A 23,822-nucleotide genomic window follows, 5' to 3' on the forward strand; every position below is an offset into this window, starting at 1 on the left:
CACAAAATGTGTTTTGAACTTAAAACCTATAATCTTAATTGGCGACCATGGATTTCAGTGCAATATCTATTAATAGTTCACTAGACTACATGGTGTGTCATGCAAAATTAGTGATAGAAGCCATGCAAGCTTTTTAGGATTTGAAGGCCAGCTATGTTAGAATGAGAGCTGCATAATTGTCATTAATAGACTGAATTTCCTTCCATCATTGAATGTGGGAAATGGTATGTTTGTTAATACAATACTATAATATCGATATCTTGTTGGCAAGCGAGGCATTTTACACTCGATTCACTTTGGGGGGGGCCATGAACGTCTGCACCAAATGTCCCAGCGATCCATCCAATAGTTGATAAGACGAGAAGATAATTCAGGGCATCAGCAGTCACAGGAAGCACGATTGTCTATGCCAAATATTGTGCCAAGATAATCAATGTGTATTGTCATAAATACAACATAAACAAATAGAAAGTTGTGGATGAATGACAGACCTTCCCATCCCTACAACCACGGTGCTAGTATGGCTCTAGGGACGCAAGCCAACTGACGTAATCTCGATTGCAAGTTTTATGGGTTAGGGTTACAAATAATTTACAAATCACACCATTTCCCAACTCCAAACACTCTGTCCATCGGCAGATTGTTAAACAAAAGCAGCTTGTTGTTAAGCTATCTTACTATGTATCTAGTACTCTCTCACTTATTTTTTTAAAAGTCACTAAAGTAAAATAAAAGAGCAAAAACCTTAAGACTTTCAAAGTCTCTCTGGTATTTCTCTCTCAGGCTGGCCACGTCTCCTTCTAGGTGCTTGTTCTCCAGCTCGTCCCTCATGGTGCTCATCTGAGCCTCCAGCTCCTGGACACGGTCCTTCAGAACCACCATGGAGTCCAACTCTGAAACGGTCTGTGCAGCCTCCCTCTTCCCCTGCTCCTCCTCTTCCATTGGTGTCACGGCCTCATCACAAGGAAACGAGTGGGAAACCCGAGCATCCTTTTTGTTCTCTTGGTGCCTTTGGATACATTGAATGTTTTCCATATACTGGGAATTTAACTTTTTAATCTCCTGTTTGTGGATATGCTCGAGCTCACAGATCCTCTCTTCAAATTGCTCCTCCAGTTTCCTCACATGACCCTCGTGCCGCTCCTCCATGGTGCCCATGTCCACGAGCAGAACTTCTAGCTTCCGTTGACTCTCGGCTGTCGTCTCCATGACGGCCAGCTCGGTTGAGGCGCGGCCTTTCTCTGCTTGGCTTAGCTCTTGCATGTGCCTTTGCTTCAGCTCTTCGGTCTCCTTCTTAAAATAGTCTTCCAGGAGAGCCAGTTGCTTCTGCTGCTGGGAGAGCTGGTTCACACGTTTGCTGATCTCGCTCTTTAAAGTATGGTTCTCCTTCTGGACAGCGGACACTGCTTGCGTGAAGTTCTGGCGCTCATCCTGTAGGGATGCTTCGTATTTCTCTTGGATTGCGCCGACATTGCGGGCATGCTGCTGGACGAGAGCGTCCATGTTCTGACCGGTCTGTTTACACCAGCCCAAGTCTTGTTCATGCAGGGCCCGTAGCCTGCATGCCACATATGCCACTTGAGCCTGGATTAGGGCTTCGCGCATACAGAGAGAGGTACTTGTGAAATGATGTGAAGTTTGGTGGCCCAGAAGAGCATGGATCATTTTAGCCAGTCCAGGGTGGTTTTCGCCACTTTCTATCTCTTGAGCATACTTATGGAGGATTTCTGCCTGTCTTTGAAGCTCATTAGCCAGGTTGTCGTGTGCATTTTGCAGTGATTCAATTGAGTCGACGCCACAAGAGGGCATTTCTCCAGCCAGGTGTCTGTCTACGATTTCCTCAGCCAAGCCTCGAGCCTCTTCCATTTCAATCTGCTCCATGTAGGGAGCAAGTTCAGGGGGGCGAATGTCTGCTAATTTCGGTTTACTAAACCCAAAGTTCTTTTTGACTTCTTTTATGACATTTTTCAAATCAGGCCCTTTGGAAGCTTCAATGATTGTTTTCAGAGCCATTTCCCTTTGATGCAGGTTATCATGGGCATGCGTCAACTCCCTTTTCAGTATTTTGAATTTCTCTTCATAGCAAAGTTTAAGGTTCTGAATAGAGTAGGCTAGCTCTGCTTTAATGAAGGTGTTAAAGATAACTGTAGCGTCAACATCTGCATCAGCTGAAACACTGCCGTCTTTGGATTCAGCATCGTCCGTCTGAGCTTTTTCCAATTCTTTACAGAATGAACTCTCCAACATCAACTTCCTGGTCAAGACATCAGCATAAACTATAGCCAAGCAATCTTTGTCACCCGTTTTAATGTTCTCCGTCTCTTTCCATATCTCAGCAAGAGATTGTAAGATGTCAGACTTTGAAGTCTGTATTGACAAAGCCATCTTGTTCAAAACGACTGCCTCAAACGACAACGTTTTGGCGAAGAGGTGCAACGCTTCTCTATCTAGAGCTTCTGGGGTTTGATTCTGATGGACAGCTGGAGACTGCTCTTCCAAATTCTTATGTCCTTGTCGGATGTACAGTGATGCATTGAACAACTCGTTCTCTATCTCTGACAATGAGTGCAGCTGTGAATCAGTGGCATCATGAGAGCCTCTGAGAATAGTCCTGACTTTCTCTCGACTATTTTCCACACACGCCAGTGCCTTGGCATAATGCGTATTGGCAGCACTACTCTGTATCCCACTTTCACAACATAACTCCTCGTCAGGGTTAGGCTTTGTTTCGGTCGTCTTTAGATCGGTCTTTGAAATGTCCTCTGCTTGGATGGATGGTTGCTCTTCTAGATTCTGTGTGAGGTTTCTTAGTTTATCCTCCGTGGCTAGCAGCTTAGTCTCTAGGGAATGTATGATAGAGATGAACTTCTCTGGGTCACTACTGTGAGATAAGGTGATATCAGAGGACATCTTTTCTTCACTTGGATGGATGTCTTCATTTACATCCTGGTTAACTTTTTGTCTCGTGTCTGCAAAGGTACCGCTCAAGTGGCTTGTGTCTAGGCCCTCTAGATTCATGTATTTCTGGCACTGAATACCGGAGAAACGTATCCTTGGTCTCTTAGCTTGAGACTCCTTATCATCTGGGAAGTTATCCATCTTTGCCGTATTGTCAAAGGAGAGTAAGAGTTCTTGGTTTGCTGATAAGGAGGCCGATGTTTTAAGCCTCGACTTCTTGCTCTGTTCTGGGATTTGCTGCCTTTCTACACGTAGGTCAGCATAGCCCAGCTGCAGGGCATTGAGATGCTGCTCTAGCTCCGCTATGCGGTCCTTTGCAACCACAAGCTTGGCTTTCAGATCTTTTTCAGCACTACAGGGCTCAACCTTATCCAAGATACTTTGATTCATTTGACAAAGAAGCTCCTCCTTCGCTTGCAACTTCTGTTCCGTTTCCTCCAAGCTGTTGCCAAGTGCAGCCATTTTAACAAGGGCCTCTTTCAAGTCCTCTTCCTTACGTTCCACTAGCCTCTCGTACATCTCCTTAGTCTGCCGGATCTCCTCCTCTTTTTCTCTGAGGAACTGGCTTATTTTCTGAAACTCTTGGGTAGCCCTCTCATACGAGTGCTCCAGGGTGTAGTAATCCGCCTCTTCCGTTTCCAGACGATTGCAGAGCTTATTCACCTCACGGTCTGCTTCTCCAATCTGGTTAAGAAGCTCCTGACAGCGGCAAGTGAGATGGCCTTTCTCTTCTTCTAGCCTACGCATACTCTCCCTCAGTGACTCTACCATGTCGGTCTTCTGGGCCAGCTCCACTTGCAATTGCAGCATTTCCTCCCTGCATTCCCTTCCTCCAGAGGCCTGCCTCCCTCTTAACAGGGCCTCCACCTGCTGCTCAGCCTCTAACAGTCGGTTCTCCATCTCTTTCTGTGCCGTTTCAGCCTCGGCTAATCTTCTATACAGATTCTGCCTTTCACTCTCGTGGCTCTCTTGCATGCTATGCTGCTCCCTCCTCAGGCGCTCCTCTTTCAGTGCCTGACCCTCTTCAGTTGCACTTAGCCGAGCAGTCACTTCTTGCAGCCTCTCCTGCAGCCTCTGTATCTCTCTCATGTGGTCCCGTTGCAGGGCCTGCTGGCGCTCCAGGTGCCTGAGGGCCTGGTTTCTCTCCAAGAGGCTGGCCTCTATTTCACGGAGTCTATCTTCACTGTCCTTCAGCTCGGATCGGAGGGTGGCCTCACCACGGCCATATTCCTCTTCTTGTTCCCTTGAGCGCCCCTGCTCCAGCTTGAGCTCATTGCGCATTCTGGCCACAGCCTGTTCACTGGCCAGGATTTCAGCCATTGCAGATGCTAGTTTCGCCTGCAGAGCCTGAACACCAGCCTCATGGTGGTCTACAGCATCCTGGGCTTCCGTGTAGCTTCTCTTTAGTGTCCGAATCTGCTGCTGAGCAAGGTCCTGCTTGTGCTTTTGCGTCTCCAACTCGCCCTGCAAATCTTGACTAAGCTTGCGCAGGCATTGCCACGGCACTCTGTGCGGTGAAGAGGAAGGGGGTGTTGCATTCTTGAAAAAGATTGATGAGACAGTTTCATTAATGACATCACCTTACTTCCCCTACCATATACGGAGAACCACATCTCGGGGGTAACCGGGAAAATACATTTTCTCCTTTCTTGATTCAATCTCTTTTTTTTGAAAAGCTTCCACTGTGCTTTTTCAGAGGTGACTTGGAAAGAAAAAAATAAAAATAACTTTGGTGGGTCAATAATATAGTGATAAAAAAATAAATAAAATAAAAGACTATTATATGATGTGATACAAAAATGATTCTATTTCTGTGATAAGTTCCCAGTATAACTAAAACTGCACAATGTAAAAAAGCATTTAATTAGTATGCAATTCTGAAACACCAAAAAGCATGCAGAAATCAAGCTTGGGAAGGGCGCACAGACAAAGCACAGCGCAAGGTTTCTGAATCAAGGTTCTTACCTCAAGCAAATCAGACCAAATCAATTATTTTCCCAGGAGATGTGAAACTCCGTAAAAACAGTTAGTGAAAACTCATGCTAAGAACACCACAACCATGCGGATCAGAGAATAAGCACCCACACCCGTTAGTAAAATTTGATACAAGTTACAGTAGCCAGACATAAATCTGATCTATCATGAGCAAGTAGACAGTATAACAAAAATACTATCTACATATGTACAGTTAATAACATTTACTGTACGTTGAAACAATATATGTTTACTATCTTGTAAAACATTTTTGTAAAAATCGTAATGCATGTTGGAATGCTATTTGTACATATCGTCAATATTAAAACCCATACCAATCCTGCACGATGGACGGTGAGTGTAGTACCTGCAGTATATAGCCATCTCTGGCACTTTGTTCCTTCCCTAGAGCATCTTCCAACTGCTCTTTTAAAACATTGTTTTGCTTCTGTAGTATGTCCAGCTCCTGCTGCTTCTGTCCCAACTGAACAAAGAGAGACAGAGAAGAGATAATGAACCAATGGCAGAAGATGCTCATGCACACGTATAACGCCACACTAAGGAAACTCACCTCTTTGTCGAGCAGTGCAGCAAGCTCATGTGCAGGCAATCTGTCAGAGTTTCCTGACGCTGTGTTGATCGGCACTTGCTTCTCGTCTCTTAACGGCGTCGTCTCCACCTGATGCCATCGCTGCTCAATCTCTTCTCGGACACCTGAGGTTCTGTTGTCCTTCTTATCTTCACTAGCAGGATGGTCGACTTCCATCTTTCCTTGCTCTTGGCATTCAGGTATCGATGGCTGTACCGGTGGTGTAGTGTTTAGCATGGAGGTCATGGTAACAGTAACACTATTTGGCATGTGGGTTGCACTGGTTGCACTATGCGGAGGGACGCCCCTCCTTACACTCTCTTTTTCTGCTTCTACCGTCATAGAAGGTGGGTGAACACCTGAAACAGAAGAGGTTTGGAAGGAGGAGGTAGAGCTAGGAGAGGACGCCAATGAGGAAGGGGAAGAGGAAGGAGAGCAATACGAGGACGTCGTTGAGAAGGATGAGCTGAGGTCGACAGTGTCCGCTCGGTCCTTCACAGGCTTTTCTCTCCGTTCTATTTTGAACTCGGACCAGTCGAAAGTCTTGGAGCGACCCTCTCGTCTGCGCTCACGAACTCGGCTTTTTCGGGGCTCAGTCAGAGGGGCAGAGGCATTGTTGCCCGCTGGCTGTCGGTGGACATCAGACTTGGGGGCCTCAAGACTGGGGCTTGGCTCAGAGGTGGCCTGTGGACACGGCTCCAACATCACGTGGGCTTTCGTCTTCTCGTCAGCGAGGGATCTGAATGAACAAAAGCACACAAAAAAGAAAGCGGATACGTGTAAGACGAATTTAACAGAACTGACGACACTGACGACACAATCAAGCTACATTAGTATTACATAAAGCGTTGCCGGACAAACAACGATGCGTACATTTGTGGCAGAGCAGCATCATTACGCATTGAAAGCATGATAATCGGTGAAATGCATCCAAGTCAGAGCATCAACATCAAAATGCTTACATGGAACACTGCATTAGGCTGAAAGCAACTTTGGAGTTCATCTTCTTGATCTGATGGCAGACGCTTGCCTTTATAGTTGCTGTGTTAATGCTATTTGTATAAACTAGTAGCTCAATGTGAAGAATGTGTTCGATTGGCACTAAGTAGTGTTGAGGGGCAGAGCATTACAAAAAAAGAGACCTGACGGAATAATCTATTTTTACCACGTTAGGTGTCAGGAGGTATGAGTAAGGGGAAAATGAGAAGGAACAGAGCTCAGGAATGAGAAAGAGGCGTCTGTGAGGCGCTTTGCAGAAATACCAAAAATATCACACAGTCTCTTCTTGGAGAGCGGTACCTAAGAGACACACTGGCAGAGTGTGTGACTCAGTAGATGCGGCTCAGTGCTGTGTATACAGTGTCAGATGTGATGACCCATCTGAAAGGCAACGCGCCACAAAAAATAAATCTTTAGGTGGTTTTAAAAACATCCTCAGGTGAACTGTTTTTTTTTAGTCATCTCAGCTCTTCTCTCCATTCACTCAAAGCATTTTCTGTCTGTGCTGCAGTTGTGATTTGTTCTGTGATCACTTCCAAAGGTTAGTGGACAACCACATGATGATTAATCATTAAAGTCCTCTCTGCTTGTTGATCAACAGATGGCTGGCGGGCTATTCTAGTATGCTGATGTGATTGCAGTGTGTGTCTCTACAGTAGCACAACTGACGGGGAGACATTACTCAACAATCACATGACATAGGGCGGGACGACAAACACGCCGGGGCTGACATCGCTGAGCAATTACATCACTGTTCGAGGGGGGGGGGGGGAAGATATTCAACACACAAGCACTCCAACCTGGGCTTCAGAACGGACAGTTTCAGAGAGATGTTTTTCCTGGAAGCAGGTTGAAAATACCGGTTGAGGGAGGAAGAGAAAGAAGGAAAGAGAGGGTGAGGAGGAGAGAGGAATTAAAATAAAATATGGGAGAAAAGCAGCTGTCAAATCTGCCAGTGGTTAAAGTGTTAATCCTCTTTGGGTATTACCGGGTGACATCTGGAGCAATAGTGGGTCGCACATTCTTCATGATGGCCTGAATCCAGTTGCGACGGATTCCAGAGGTCATGGCCGACAGGGTGCACGCTCCCTCTTTACACTGAAAACAGACATTTCATTTTAAAGACAGACAGGGATGAGACGCTTGTTTTTGTACAAGCCTAACGTAGTATTGAGATGTGCAGCAGTGGAGTTACCAAGACAATGCTACGATCATTTGTTGCTCTTAAATAATAATAATAATAATAATAATAATGTATTTTATTTGTAACGCACTTTTTTTTTTTAAATCTGAGAGTGCCACAGAGCCAGTACACAGTAAAAACATAGTAAGCAATCAAAAATACGTCAAAACAAAACAAAAACGGGGTTGAATAGAATAGCTGTAAAAAAAATCACATAAAATCACACAAGCGGTAACAAAAGTGTCAAGAGGAGCGGCTGCCAGCGTGCCCTCACGTGACATGTCACAGAGCCCATCATCAGTCATGTATTCCTAAAAGCTTTATTGTGTGTGCAATACATTCAACTTAAACCTTAAATACATGGAAGTTAAATGTTTTATACAAGAACACAGTTTCTCATTAAAGCTTCTGATGACACAGTAATGGGGTTGAAGCAACCCTGTACTTTATTGCCCTGGTCTGACTGCATGACACAGCCCCTTCCAGTCTGACCGTGGAGCAGAGGGAGCAGACATTAATACTGGAGTTATTCATTTCTCGACACCAATACCATGTTGTTCTCAGCCAGAGAGACAACGATCCCTTTGACGTCTCTATTTCTGACTTCCTCTGGAGAAAATAGCTAAGCTGCTTCAAGCTAATGTAAAGAAAAGAACTGACCTTGTTGCCATTAGTCTCCTCATATCAGATTATTATGGTGAGTTTAAATCTATATGGAGCAGAAACCAAACCCACACCGACATCAAATGGATAACAATTGAACTGCATAGCAGCTATAAGTGTCTGGTAAGTATTTTGCCAGCAACAAGTGCTAAAAATGTTTAATGGCCAAAGGATTATACAGCGAAAGCATTTTGTCATAGGATTCACTGCAGCATGCATGGAACTGCTCAACTGTTCTGCAATTAGTAAGTTAAATTACGGTAACATCACTGTTTTTTTAAAACATAAGTGTTGTTGAGCAAATGTGGACACGGATGGGGTTTTTTGAATGCAAGAGGTTAGGTAAACATATTGTGCAGGATGAAGGACAGCAGGGCTGCCGACGGCTGTATCAGATTTAGACCTCCATGATGTCAGCCTCTCGCAGAGAGATGACAAGTCAAGCGACATCCATCATTACGGACAATGAATCCTTTCAGAAAGACAAAACCCGATACCTGGAGTTGCACCACGTGTTGCCGACAGCCGTTTATAGACCGTCAGCAAGACGGCAGAGCTCAAGCGTGTTGACAATGAGTTTCTTCTCTACTGGCGATTAATGACAATCAATGCCGTGAACTGAAGAATCAATGCTCACCAGGATTTGGAAGCCGTAATTCCTCTGGACAGGGAACTCTTGGACATCATAACATGTGGAGAGGTCAACCTCACCATCCAGTTCTAAAGCCTAAGTTAAAAAAGTTTAAAAAAATGAAACAACATAACAAAAAAGTCCTATAATTATCTATTCATTCAAATTTACAGTCAAAACCACACACAGTCTCTAGAAGACAATGTTTACCTCCTCGGCTATCGAGTCCTTGTAGTACCTCAAACTCTGATCTGTCAGGACAAACCAGTGTTTCTTCCACTGAGAGGGAAAAAGGAACATGAATTTGATTTCACCGGCGCCTCAATGAGTACAATATAATTTTACTCAGTAGATGCCGTGCAATCCCACCAATGAAAGCTAATTACCATTCCATCTTCATACAGCTTTGTCATCCATCCTTTTTTGAAGTTCAACAGATCTGGCTGCAATTAAGAGAGATTAGAGTGATGTGGTATTATATAACGCAACTGGATTAACTCATTAAAAATCAATGAAAAAAAGGAAATTCAGCCACCACATAGAAGTGACTTCCGATTAAACATCTACCACACAAATAGAGCAAAGTACAAATGTAAACAAAACGAATGAAATTACATTTTGTTGAAACATTTTGTGCTGATCAGTCACTATATTAGAAGTTGGCATTATGCGAGGGTTGATGTGATGTAGTGAGAATATAAAATTGACATCACCCCTCAGCACTGCTGCATTTATGTGCATTTGTTTACATTTAAGTCCCTACCTCAGCCGAATAAGTACAAGTGAAGATATTTGGCTCCAGCTAAACAGACGGACTGGCGGGAGCTGGACTCTCCCTGTGAAACGCAAACTGCTGCATATTGAAACCAAGCTCAAGTCTGTTTATAGACTCCAGAGTCAATCATTAATCCAAACCCTGGCTTCTGCTCACTCAACAATACCTTCTTTTTGTTGAGCTTCATCAAGTGTGGTGTCACCGCATGGCAAAGAGTCATTCCGATGGTGAACTGCCTTCACTTCATATGTTGACAATCCGTTTCTTTCCGTCTGTCCCATGGACATATTACACAACTGCGGCTGCTTCTGTGCTTGCTATTTATAATCATCAGTAGCGGTGGCGGCAGTGGTGTGCACATAAATGTGTGCGTCTGAGTGGGTGGGTGGGGGGGGGGGGGGGGGGTTCTGGCAGCTGCAGCCAGCCCAGAGAGACGAACCACACACTGCCTGGATCACCCCTGCATTACTGCACAGACCGTGGATCAGTGGCAGTTTGTCAGACTGGCAGGAGTCAGACGTCAGGAAGATACCGGTGCAACTTGAGGGCTACTTTAATCTCACTTGTGGAAACTGAAGAAAACTAATGCTATTGTGTTTGGGTGCATGTGAAAGTTAGATTATCTACACCGACCACTAAATAATGCTGTTCCCCCGGAGCAGTGCACATTACAAGAAAGTCCATTTGGCAACGATATACTTTGGAAATACCGTCTGTACTCACAGTCATTGAGGACTCGGTGGCTCTGCGGTCCAGTGACTTGGCTCTTCTTAAATTAGCACAAGTGGAGCTGGACACATCAGGGACCGAGCGATCCTTTCCTGCATCCAGTGACATCTCCTATAAATAGAATTAGTATTAGAAACCATAATCCCCATCAACGTTACGTAGTACATTTGCCATTCAGTGGATTGTTTGGGTACTTTTTAGATTCATTTGTTCAGGATTAAGAAAGAGGACAACATACATGGTTGCCAGCCAGATAGCGCCTCTCGCTGCGTCCTTGTCTCTGGATTGACGTGGTGTTAGCGGAGGGCTCATTGGAGCTGCTTACGTCCATGCGCTCTACAGGCTGACCCTCCTCGAATCTGCCAATGATTTGAGAACGCCTGACAGACACAAAGGGACCATCCTTTTCAGAGAAGCGCTCGATTCACAGTACGGTACATACAGTATTTCACAAAAAAAGTATTTTCTGACAGTTAAATATCTTAATCATTCTTTAAAAAAAAATGCATTTTTCAGCATACAAAATGAAAAAAAGTCTTAAAAATGCAGCACATAATCCTCACATTGTGGCATAATCAGCATAAAAACAAGACCAAAGCATGTTATGAAAGCAAATTTGAGCCAAAATCAATGTCCATAATGGATACAAGTAGTTTCAATGTATCGTGTGCAAAATGCACTGCAGCCATTAGTGCAAAACATTTACAAAATACGTAAGCAATTTTACTTTGGACATCATTCTAGACTCAAAGAGACAACAATGTGCAAGGGAGAGGTAATATCCCCAAAGAGACCAAACCAGAGATACATCAAAGAATAAAAAGGTGTTATATAATGAGATTAAACTTTGGATGAAAAGGAAAATGACTCGGATGGTTGGTTAGACAAATTTAAGTAGCAGCAACGGCAACACAGCGTTACCTTAAGGCTCTGCACTTGTTACTTTATGAGTGTGTATAGCGTGTGTGAACAAGAAAGAAAGATCAAACAGGATGTAAACCCACCATCATTACCAACCACCAGGACGTTTGAGTATGCACATTATATACAGTAAATAAAGTATTTATGAAACGGTGTGAGTGTGTGTTCTCCCAGGCAGGGCAGAGATGAAATGATAGAAAGCAGGAATCAGCGGTGACCAGCATTGAGAGAGGAGGGGCGGAAGGGTTGGTTGAGCGTTTAGCTCCGTTCAGTCGCCCCTGGAAAAGATTGAAACGACAAAACAAACTAGCAAAGTAGCAAGAGCAAAAGGTAGAGATCAGTAGAAAAGAAAGTAAAACGTGCATTTCAATCCGAAAGTCATTAACGGCAAACCACTGGTGAAGCTAGGGGAGGCAGCAGTGCTCAAGATACAGGAATGTCTCAAGGACAGCAGCCACAGGGTGGTGCTAAAAAACAAACAATAGTGCTGATGCTTTAAGCAATGCATGAGCTTCACATAGGAGATTACTTGGCATGCTATCTATACGTTTTAAGGCTATGTCAAGGGCTTACAACCAGTGGTTCATTGATGATTATTAATCATGTTTGGCTGCCAGTATAATCACAAGTGAGTCCGCATGACTTCAAATGTCTCTGTAGAGTCTGCCAAGCATGACACATATACATAAGCTCTTACCTGCGCTCCTGCCCAAACAGCCGAGCCACCTCCTCTCTGCCAGGACTCCGGGTCCGTGCCCTAAGCTCTTGGCGCTTTTTTTCTGAGCGGAAGGCTTCGCGGTGACTCAGCCTGCGAGCCCGTGGCACATCAGACAGCGCCGTGTACTCCCTGCCAGGCCGGCCCACCCGGCCTCCTCCCCCACTGACACTACAAATGCTTCCTCCTCCACCACTGCGTCCCTCCCAGGTGGGTGTAGTCACGCTGGGTTCGGAATCCAGCGAGCTCTGGGAGGAGCTGATGGTGGAGTAGCTGGGGGAAACGAGTGCACCTGGAGGAGGGAGAGGATCTTGGGAGGGTTGATAAGGGGAAGTTTGGGATTCGGACTCAGAGATGTACCTGGGACTGAGAGCTCCTAAAGAGGAGGAAGATGCTGAAGAGGACAAGGGCAGATGCTGGGGCGGCTGAGATTGCGGCGAAGGCTCCGACTTGGTCTTCTCCAGGGAAAAGTAACCACTCTCCACTCGTACCTTGCGTCCGGTGGTCATGGTGCCGCCATCTGAAGCAAGAACACAGTGCAACCGGTATGAAACTCCCAAAACAGTGTGCATATAGTGCTAAATATGTGAACATACATTACACACCTGTATACTACTAAATAGTGACTTGACAAGTTTCACCGAACAGTTGGCCAAGTGGCTGAATTCTTATTCTTCAGCGCGACAGAGTGAAGAAGTTGACTAAAAGTAAGTGCGACTTAAAAATGCCTTTACGTAAGCAGTGATAACAAACTGTCCAAAACCTTTACTTTGTTTTAACCTAGTTTTCCTCATCACAGTGAAAGAATAGCTGAAGCATATGCAGGATGTTGAGGAAGTTGCATGCTGTCCTCTTAGTCCTCACCATCTTGAGTAGTGATACTGGAGTCTGGTTGGCTCTGGCTCAGCTGGCTTAGACAGGAGGCACTGCGGCTGCAGGGGATGGTGGCCCTGCTCCAGCGGCCCTCCTCCTGCCACAGAGTGGCGCGGCTCATCGGGACACGCTCAGCGCTGGCGATGCTTCCGGGCAGGCAAGGGATGCTTCCTCCACTGCTGTTGGTCACCGTCACCTTGGCAGGGCCGGGCTCCTGGGTGGGGGTTTGGGTTGGAAGGAGCAGGTGGGAAGAGGAAATGACATATTGGGAGGTAAGGTCACAGAGAGACTACGAACAGGAATACGAGGAGGAAAAAGGTTGAAGAATAATTAAATACTGAAAAGAAATGTGAAACTCCGATAAAGGAAATTTATTTTGATTGATTTGTTTTTATTACTTGGGTTTTTAAGTGTACCGTATGCGTCAGGTAAATCTAACATCAAGAAGACAAAGCCAAAGAAAATTGATTGTTGTTTATCGTATTGTCGCTACTCAGCAACCACAGGAATCTATTTCTAAAAATAATAGTGTTGCCTGACCTTTATCTGCAACTGTGCAGAAATACCAGGTTTAAACAAAATGAATTGAATGAACACTCGAATGTTGATTTAGAATTTGACTGCCAAAATTATGAAGGATGGATTTGAAGCTCTGAACTATTCAGTACAGCCCTTGATGAAAATCATCCGAGTAATAAATACAAAGAGCAAACTAAATTAAACGTACATTGTCCCCAGTACATATTGGTCATTTGAGTTCACCAGAGGAGAAAGATTTCCAAAGCAAAGAAACAGCCTACTTTAATCACCACAAACCAAGAATCACTCATATCAGAGTAGAGAAGCAAGACGCATGTTCTTTTTAATCACCCTTCACCTGGATCGATCCGGATTATAACAAAAAATAATTTATTAGGGAATTTCAAAGCCACCAAGGGTGAAGCAGGATACAAGGTTTGGCCAAGCTGAACTCACTGGGTGACCGTTCATGTCTGCAGTGGAAAAACACTGGCTTGCAGTTTCTCCACCCTGCCAATCACAAAAAGCCTTTGTTAATGCCTGCTATGTAGTGCTGATTTATAATCAATACAGGTAAACCCATCTGTCTCAATGATTTACGGTTTCTGTACTCGTTGAACTATGGTTTTTAGTTTAGTTCCTATTTAGGCCAAATTCATGCATATTTATGGCATAAAGCATTACCAAACGCCTTTTGTTGCTGATGAGCAAACAAGAATCTGAAAGTCAAAACTCCGTTCAGTTACAAAATGTCACAGAAATAAGTTTCCCGTCATGCGTTTTGTACTCGAGGTCAGGTGCTTCAACTTAGGGGCACCACCCAGAAGACAAACACGTGCCAGTGCTCAAGCATTTACAACAGCTTCCGAGCATGCGTCTCCAGCAACTTCAGTCAAAGTGGGAGAACTGTGGGAAGTGGAGATGTGAGCCATTTCCATCCCAGAACAACCAAACAGCCCACGAGACAATAATAGAAACTGACATGAGACGAGCAGTGAAAGCTTAATCACCCTCACACATTAGCCAAAAGTATGTTGCTTAGCCTCGACGGTTATTTCACATACATGCAAGAAAACAATGTATTCCTGTTCTGATCTATATTGTTGTTTAAAGCAGATACCAGCAACCTTTTGTGATAAAATATAATTTGTAGGAGTTACACTCTTATACACACAGGACCGTAAACAGTCATGACCGTGTCACCGCTGCCCCTCTGCAAATGAGCCTTGTTAGTATCAGCCTGGCACGGTCACAGTCGGATTCAGGGCGCCGTCATTAGAGAAACCAGACAATGAACTTCAGAGGGCATTTTGTGTGCACTCGCCACAAATTTGGCCTCTCGTCAAAATGGGGTTAGAAAATGGGGAAAGCTGTATCCCACGGTGGGTGGGCTGTACGATATTTCATCTCATTATTGAAACAAATATTATGGTAATAATAGTCCTGTTATTTTATGTCTAATTACCAAAGGAGAAATCGGACTGAAATGTCATGAAAAGTGCATTTGTATTCCCTATGGTCACTGTGCTGCACTCACATACTTTCACAGGGCACATAGGTGACGTTAATAAAACATTGTAATGCAAATGATCCAAGTGTATCTCGACGTATAAATACATTTTCGGAGTATGTGGAATGCAGTCTATTCGACTACCGAGACTGACACATCATGCGACTCAAGAATGGAAATATGGATAGCATGAACTGTTCATCATGTTGCTGGCAGAAAAAAAACCATAGATCTCTCTCTCGGGTGAAAACAGCTGGTGTAGTTTGAGTGGAATGAAAAGCCTCCATACTGCATACTTCCACAGCACATGTTGTCCTAATAATATATGTATGTTCTTTCTTTGCTGTAGCAATGGAACAATTTCCACGTGGGGATCAACCTGTGTCGATATGAAGTCATATCCATCTTAAAGGTTTGCCTGAAATCATACTCTGAGACACTCATTATCTGTCGTTTGGATATACTTCAGTTGTAAGGCAGACGATGTCAAACAAGCACAGATGCACCAAACTAAATATGCATCAGAATGGTTGCTGCACTCGGTAACAACATGACTAAATTCTTTAAATCACCTAAACCTAATAATCACAAAATACTGCTCATCTGTATCCTCACTAAAGCTGTAACAGCATCCTTATTCTCTGCTTTACGTGTGCACGGGGGCCCTCTGGTTGAAGTTTGCCGGGATTACGCTGCATTCAGGAGCCCATCGATATAAAACGATAACAAGAAATCCAACGCAGAAATTTCACACCTGAATTTGGTTGCTTACTACTCGCACCGTCATCAGAATGAGCAAAGTAAAAGCACTTTGCTGTGGAGTGTGTGAATAGGTGCATTACCTGCTGAGTGGGTGGATCGACCTTGCGTTTCTTCTTCTGGTTCTGCTTGTTGGTCCTGGGGTAAACAGTCAGAGCCTCCTGCCACCTACGAGTAGTGAGGCAGTCAAAGAGCTGTTCTTGGGAAACTACATGCAGATTGTAAATACCCTGGACCTGTGGGGGATCAATATATGAAGGACAAAGTCCTCTGTAGCAAAACATGAGTCATTACACTTATCAGGTAAAGCATGTGCATGACCCAACACCACAAACCGATACAATGTACCATGACTTTAACACCCTCTAAAGTCTCAACAGTGAGCTCGTGCAGCGAAAGACAGTCTAATCCCCTAGGTGGCAACACAAAGCATTTTAAAGCTTGTTGCGGTAACATTTAATTATCTTTGATCATTCACGTTTGCTTTTTCGCTCCGTGTGTGTGTGCTCCTGCTAAAAATGCAATTCACAAGGATACGATTATGAAATTAGCCAATGTGGATTTAGTTAAGTGTTGTGCTTAAAAAGCATGAATACGTTATTTACGACACAGCACAGATAATACTCCCACAGATTTCAGCTTTGTATTGGCTCTGTGCAATCTTACTCTGCTGTAGCGCCACCATTCTACTTCCACACAAGGTAATATGTATGCATGTGCATCTTCAATTAAAATCATCTGGATTCATCCTAGTCAAGAAAAATGCACAGTCTTGGTCATAACTAAAAGTAGACTAAAATGTTCACGGTTTAAGACAAAGTATCCAAAGTCTTAGTCGACAAAAACTAAAGTTTGACTAAAAATAAGAATGATTAAGTGGACAAGATATAACGAAAACACATCTGGACTGATTGATCTCAAGACTAACTAATATAATCTGAAAATAGTCGTCATGATTACCACATATGTTCATGTCATTTTTTTAAATATAGAACTTCATGCAATACAGAAACCACTGGCTCTTTTAAAATAAGAGTAATCAAGTCAGTGACTGTGGAACACAACACTCAAACATTGTTCTCCTACGCCCATTTTGTAAAGAGTTTAAAACCTTTGTTGTGTATTGTCACAATAAATGAATGAGTGTCCACACAGCCCTGTTATTACACTGTAGCATAATTAATAAAAGCTTAACATAACCAGGAAAGACATCAAAAAGAATACATATATTCTGTTACAACACTGTCAGTTATTGGCAACATTTGCGAGGGCTAATATGACGGTGTGGTGGCCCACAAGCTGCACATGGGAGCCAGATGGCGGGAGAGTGGGAGGTGTGCAGCGATCGAGCAGGTAGCATAACGGAGAGTAGGTGTTGTGAGTCACAGTTCCCTAAGAATAGCCATAATATCTATTCCACAGTCAGGGAGGGAGAGTGCAGTGCAGAGACACACTACATGTGCAGCAGCGGGGGAGAGGGACAGGAGACGGGTTCCTCCATATTATCCATTTCAAAAGACTCAAATTTCTTGGCAGATGTTTCAGACCATATTTGACATCTGAGCACAAATGGCTGAATGTTTATTATGTAAATAAACAATTGGTGCCATGCCTTTGGTCTTTTATATGGCCTACAGTTGCAGCTACCCCCATGTTGGAGATGTCGAACACAAACTTTGCATATCAAGCTTTCTTTTCCCATTTGGAATCCACCAACCAGGCTTTATATCTGGGATTGTCAACCCAGCCGTCAGTGCAGTTACCCATTGTGGCCGTTGAGTCCAGAGTCCTACGCAGACAGTTGGACGACATTTCACTGTCCAACATCTTGCACTTGGGGCAGAGCTGTTTATGCAGGCTGTGACGTACAGGCGCAAAGGCAGCTCTGCGTGGGAGTGCGTGTGTTCAGTTGCACGCCAGCCTTGCTGTCGAAGACATGAAGCTCCTTCTGGCCCGCGCTCTGTTACACACTGACAAACATTTGGGCTGCGTTGGCTGCCTGTCTGCTCCAAGTACCATGAAAAAACACCCGCTTGTATGATCAATTTATATTTAGAAATTCGGAATTTCATATCTCAGACAACAGGATAAGCGAACACACATGTTTTCCATTCCCTTTTTCCATATTTCTCCAGACTTGGAAATGACTAAAAATCGAATTCCATATGTTTCTGTACTGCGTCAGTGTGTTGTGATCTGTGTTCCGGCGTATGGGGGGGATGGGGGGTGTTTGTGAACACAGGTAGAAGCCAAGAGAGGCAGGGAGAGGGAACCGTCCAAGAATGTGCACTGTCACTGCAGTGGGGATTGCGAGGCTCTGAAAAAAGCACAACCCAAAGGAAACAGCAGAGGGCAGAGCAGTTTTGGCAGCAAAAGCAGCTGCTCACAACTATTCTCCCTTGTCCAAGTCTCTGGCATCCCTATTCATTCAAACCAACATAGAGAGCAACAAAAACCACATTGCCCATCCGAGGCAATTATTCTACATCATATCTATATGAAGATAGAAGAGCAGATTTGTAATTCCTACATTAACAGATCACATTCCTGGTTACTACGTCTTACCCGTTGATAATTTCTTTACACTCAGCCCGTATGAAGTGCTCTTTGTCGGGGGTCAGGATGCAAAGAGAGTTCTTCTGACCCGTCCTGGACTCTCCATCGATGACGTCGGAGCACTGGTTCATGTTGATCGTACCCTGAGGTAGAGTGCTGGGCTGCAGGACACAACAGAGACGCACAGATAAGAGTGTTACGCGGTGAAGTTAACAGACGAGCCCACGTATCCCACATGGTCCCGTCTTCTCACACGATCCGCCCCAGCAATGACTTTTCCTGCCAAGCTTGGCAAGCCACACACACTGATATAATCACAGTCTGTGCACAAGAAAATGTTCTTGTTCGGGTTCCATGTGATATTTTAGTTTCTTGCGAGATGGAATGCAGCATTTAAAAAGAGGATAATTACGTAATTGCATCATAAATGCAGTTTTTTTTTTACTGCACTAGCTCCATTTGTAAAAGGAAAGTATCGCTCTGGCAATAATCTCTGGGATTCCAGACAGGGAAATTAGGTAGTCGTTCACAACATTAATGGCCTCGGCGTGACATTATCGTTAACAGTCGTCACTCAGTCTAGGCTTAAGTCCAGAATCACCACGGTAATAATGATGCAGTAGCTGTTCAAAGAAATCTGATCGAGCTAGAAAGAGTTGCCATCTAGAATCAGGTGCATAGAAATAAAAAGACATGAAATCATATTAATTGACATTATTCATCAAATGAACCAGAGTGTTCTACTTCAAGATTGTTCGTATTGCATCTGTTCCAATGTGAATATAGCCTGTTGCTGGTTCATCCCAAATTCACACAGTCAGACACGTTGTATATAGTGGCAATAGAAAGAGCCTGAAAGGACCGTTGCAAAAGGACTGAAGAACAGGGACAGTTCACGGGTTCACTGAGCGGTTTGGAGTTTAATCTGCCTGATGCCTAAACCCAACTATGCACACTGACATGGATGCCATCTGTCAGTTATAAATAACCTGACCACAAGGCTTCCACAATAACACTACTTTGTGCACAGCGACCCAAGGTTTGCACATCGAGGTTTATGTAAGCATGCAGTGGCTTTGTATGTCGGCACGCCTCATTTACAATGAACGGCAGCGCGCTAGCTCAACTTGGAACAGATAAAATAATCTTTCATAGGCCATTGCAATGCATCACTCCGAACGAACCCGTTATGCCTAGTCGTGCAGTTTTTGTAAATTATGCTTTTCTACATGCAAAGTACTTGTGCAGATGCATTCTTAAATTGACAGTACTTACAGAAAGTAGATATTTGCACACGTATCACGAATATCACCAGATCAGAAAACTGACTTCTGCTTCGTCTGACCTCCAAATGACTGGCGCGAGCAACGGGAGACGCCGCACTAGTTAACCGAGGGATTTATATTTGTTCAATGTAAAGTAAATGAGTACTGCATGACTAAGCACACTGGGCATGGGTGGCTGTTTGAACTGCTCTTGGGCCCTACCTTCACTGCACTAAACATACAGGCAGAATTATAAACACCAAAAATGCCCACAGTGGTTTCCAGCACCAAGTAGCCACAGAGGATAAATTACAGCCCTCTGCAAATCAGAATATATTAAGAGGTAGAGATGGAAACCTAATTAAAAAGGCATCCCGTTCATGTTTGCTGTTGCCTTAATAAATCTATCTCAAGGACCCAATTTGTGCAGCATAACCATAGCCTGTCAGCAACTGGAAGCCTCTAATGTGGACAGAGAAGTCAACAGTCAAAGGGTTGTGGTGGTCATCCAACCCAGAGGGTAGATGAGAGGCCCTGTTTACTTCATTGCTGTTAAACGTCATTTTCATTCTTGACTCTCTCGCTACTGTCTATATTGTAGCAGACAGCACAGTCAAAATCTGGCACAACAAATTGGAACATAGTAGTTTGGTTGAACTAAGTAAGAGAAAAATCGGAGGCAGCAAGTAAACGTTTTTTTTTTTTTAGCCATGGCTGTTAAATCACAGAGGGCTCTTGACACTAAGGTGAGAGGCCAGGGCAACAGCCGGGCTTGACAGACAGACGGACAAATAGACGTTGGGACAGCTGGGCGAGGGCCTAGGCCTGCTTCAGACTGGACAGAGAGACCGGCGACAGCTTGACCTGAGAGCCCTGTCACTCTCAGACATGGGGAGAGGAAGGAGGTTTGGGTGAGAAAGTGGAGATTAAGTCTCAAACTGGTGGTCAAGGAGAACAGCAGTGCAGCAGAAAAAGAAGGGTTTGGTGTACTCTGACTTTGAACTGCTCGGCCATCTGTCTGAGTAAACAAATCTAGAGTACACCACACATGGGGGTTTGTCCTTGAGCTGGAGTCAGAGGAGGATAAACAGCAAAATATTTCTAATTCTGGGAACAGTTTTACAAGCAGCTGAAGGCCCCAGTTTTATAATCTCAGCATCAGATTCTCCAGGACACGGACAATAAATCAGCGATTGACAGCTCTGATTAAAAACCTATTTTCACAAAGCTGCTCACCTGCGAGTGAGATTTGAGAGCTTACAGAAAGTGGGTGCTTTTCTCGGAGTACAGTATGTATAAAAGCAGCACGGGACTCCTCTCACACATGTGCAGCCTCCCTGCCCCAAACGCAGTGTCAGCTAAGCACAAATACACGCCCCTACGCCCCCGGACCCAGGCCCCTGGAACCCACACCTCTCTGTCACCTAGCCTAGACCCGGTCCCCTCTTGCCGGGCCACCGCTCTCCACAATGGGCCCTTTGTGAGGCTGCAGCAGTTCACACAATGTGGGATTGTCAGCCGCCACAGTCCACAGAGCCACTCCTCCCGTTAACTCCCAACAAGGAAATGACCGAGAGACAAGAGGCCCAAACAAATGTCCTTTTGTGATCAGAGCACGGAAATTATGAAACCAGCATCAACTTATTCTCGTCTCTGAAGTTGTTCAGACAATAATATGAATACTGTCTGCATGGGAGACACAGAGTCTCAAGGGGAGACAAATCAGACAGAGATTTGGTTTCTCTGGGCCAGTCATTGATGAGTGGAGGGGCAGGAAGACATTTTGCATCAGCACCAATATTGACATATATATATATATATATATATATATATATATATATATATTTTTTTTTTTTAACCTTTATTGAACCAGGTAGTCCCATTGAGATTAAAAATCTCTTTTGCAAGATGTAAGTAACAATACTACATAACATTAAGGAGCAGTTTTTGTTTTTTATGCTTATGTGTTGCTAAGAAGACACCCCAGAAGATGAGTCACTCAGGTATAGTTCCATCATTCAAGTCAAAGAATAACTTTATGATGTTAGTTGTAATGAATAAATACATTTTAAAATCAAGTACATTTCTCTGGCATTTATAGTTTTCTACTGTACCGAAATGTACCGAACCGTGGCTCCACTGTATCGCACCGAACCCAACCGTGAATTTTGTGAACAGTTACACCCCTAAAATATATATATATATATATACACATTAATAGACTAAATGAAAGCAGCAGCCAAATTGGCTTATTTAGCTGTCATACAGTACTAGTCTTCACCAGAACTGTGCAAACATCAAATCAACTGAAATCAATTTTTGCATCATCTACATATGAGTATTTCATTTATTAATTAGAAAACTTGCTTCACATCTAAAAGCATAATTCATATTTTTTTAAGTGGTCAAATAAAAAAACTGAAATCTCTTTTTCAATGCAATGCAAGTGAACGGAGACACTATTCCCAGTTTACCCACTCAGCAATTACAACTGATCCACTGCATAGTTTCATCCCAACTCTGCTCTCCTTACCATATCGTATTCATGTCTTGTGATCCCTGTCCAGAGGGTGTGTATCATTACAACAGTGTTCATTAGGAACCAACTCTCTGTTTAGAAGATGGTGATTAGCATGCCTTAGCGCTCCTGGCTTCCTCCACTCTTAGCCATTCCGCAGCTTAGCAAAACATCCCATTCTCCCTTATGACACAGCGGGAGAAATATTTGCTTATTTTGGCAGCTGGCTGATGATCTACTCTCAATTTTGGTTGAGAAGCAAATTCCCTTCCTCTGCCATCAACATTTTTGGGTTTGACAGACTCATTTCTAGTCATGGAAAGTAAAAGTGCAGCTAAACTGACTCAGTTAAGAGGAGCATGAGGGAATGAAATGGCATTTAATCATGTGAGCCGAGTCAAATATCTCATCTTTTTTTCCCCCCAGTCTCATTTTCTCATTAATATCGCATCAGTATCCAAATACACTGTGTATTGCTCAATGTCCAAAGTAGTTATAAACACCTGTAAGTTGATCAGAAACATCTGTTATTTGGTATTAGGTGCCAGTTTGTCTGCCAACGTTGGTATTGACAAATTCAAAAGCTACGACTTGGCTCATTAAGTTCCATTACTCTTCTTTGGACGTGTACCGGCAGGATCCTCAAGTTCGTCACGCCGCATCCAAAGGCATTTAGACTTTGATCACTGAAGACATGGAAACCAAAAGGAAAGCTGATGAACTGGCACCGCTTCATCCTGGCTCACGGACATGGCCTGGAATCAGGTCTCTTCAGGGTCCAACATCCTCTGCTCATTACCGATAACAGCTATTATGCAATGAATCTTTCCATAGCAACATCAGACAACAGAGGTAAACACACATTTTTGATACTAGTGAGCATGCCCCAGAAACCAGCTGCGGAGGAAATGTTCTCAGGTGCCAGACGGATGGAGTCACCTTCAGTCTGGCGAAAGAGGAATATCAAACCTCTCTCTCTCCTTCCCCATGTCCACAATAATTATACAACCACAGATATACATTGCAATCAGGCCAGGAACTAGAGCTGACAGATTGGTCATGGACAAGATTACAATCATCAACGTTCCAGAGTCCTCACGACCCCATAATTACGCCCCAATATCGAGCCAACATTAAGCCAGTACAATCCCATGTGGTATTTACCTTATATCCTCACTTATAATACCGACCCTAACCCGCGCCTGTACTTTAGATCAACATATAGCTCTATAAAAGCAGACTAAACCATATGGTGGATATCTGACATCTCTGTTACAGGGCCAATAGCCCTCCAGGCATTCCCAGACACACCTCACTCCACTGGTATGCTTTCAAGACGTTCAAATGAACGCTACAGGCATCTGCACCGCAGAGAGGGCCGATTGTGTCGAGACAATATTCGGAGGGAAAAAGTCCAAACGCCACGCATTTCACACATATTTGTAAGCAGGTGTTTCAGAGAGGACTGTGGGCGGTTCGCAGCGCTGCATCTCTTATGGAGAACGGTGAGAGGGAGTGGGTGGTTTAATGCTGCGTTCGAGGGCCAGCAGTCGACAAATGCAGAGGAGGAGGAGGAAGAAGAGGAGGAGGGAGAGTTGGAGGACGAAGAACCATTTACTCCGGCAAACACAGCAGGATTCTTTTCAAAGAAGCGGCTAGGATCGGTCAATCAGATGCAACTGTAA

The 23,822-nt window shown here is 44.0% G+C and overlaps 1 protein-coding gene across 2 annotated transcripts in view; it reads right to left on the reverse strand.

Moving 5' to 3' along the window:
* LOC306795145 (myosin phosphatase Rho interacting protein) overlaps positions 1-23,822 on the reverse strand; it is a 43,232-nt gene that overhangs the window by 3,663 nt on the left and 15,747 nt on the right. For both annotated transcript variants that reach the window (XM_079293543.1, XM_079293542.1), the window contains 14 exons: positions 18,364-18,515; positions 15,882-15,966; positions 13,002-13,224; positions 12,120-12,657; positions 10,740-10,881; positions 10,496-10,612; positions 9,384-9,440; positions 9,208-9,276; positions 9,004-9,093; positions 7,509-7,618; positions 7,321-7,359; positions 5,504-6,260; positions 5,300-5,416; positions 745-4,497 (listed from right to left, as the gene is read on the reverse strand). In XM_079293543.1, the coding sequence (XP_079149669.1) occupies positions 745-4,497; positions 5,300-5,416; positions 5,504-6,260; positions 7,321-7,359; positions 7,509-7,618; positions 9,004-9,093; positions 9,208-9,276; positions 9,384-9,440; positions 10,496-10,612; positions 10,740-10,881; positions 12,120-12,657; positions 13,002-13,224; positions 15,882-15,966; positions 18,364-18,515 (6,249 nt within the window). The remainder of the gene's footprint in view (positions 1-744; positions 4,498-5,299; positions 5,417-5,503; positions 6,261-7,320; positions 7,360-7,508; positions 7,619-9,003; positions 9,094-9,207; positions 9,277-9,383; positions 9,441-10,495; positions 10,613-10,739; positions 10,882-12,119; positions 12,658-13,001; positions 13,225-15,881; positions 15,967-18,363; positions 18,516-23,822) is intronic.

This window comes from Melanostigma gelatinosum, assembly GCF_949748355.1.
Source record: "Melanostigma gelatinosum genome assembly, chromosome: 21".
In the NCBI taxonomy this organism is placed as follows: Eukaryota; Metazoa; Chordata; class Actinopteri; order Perciformes; family Zoarcidae; genus Melanostigma; species Melanostigma gelatinosum.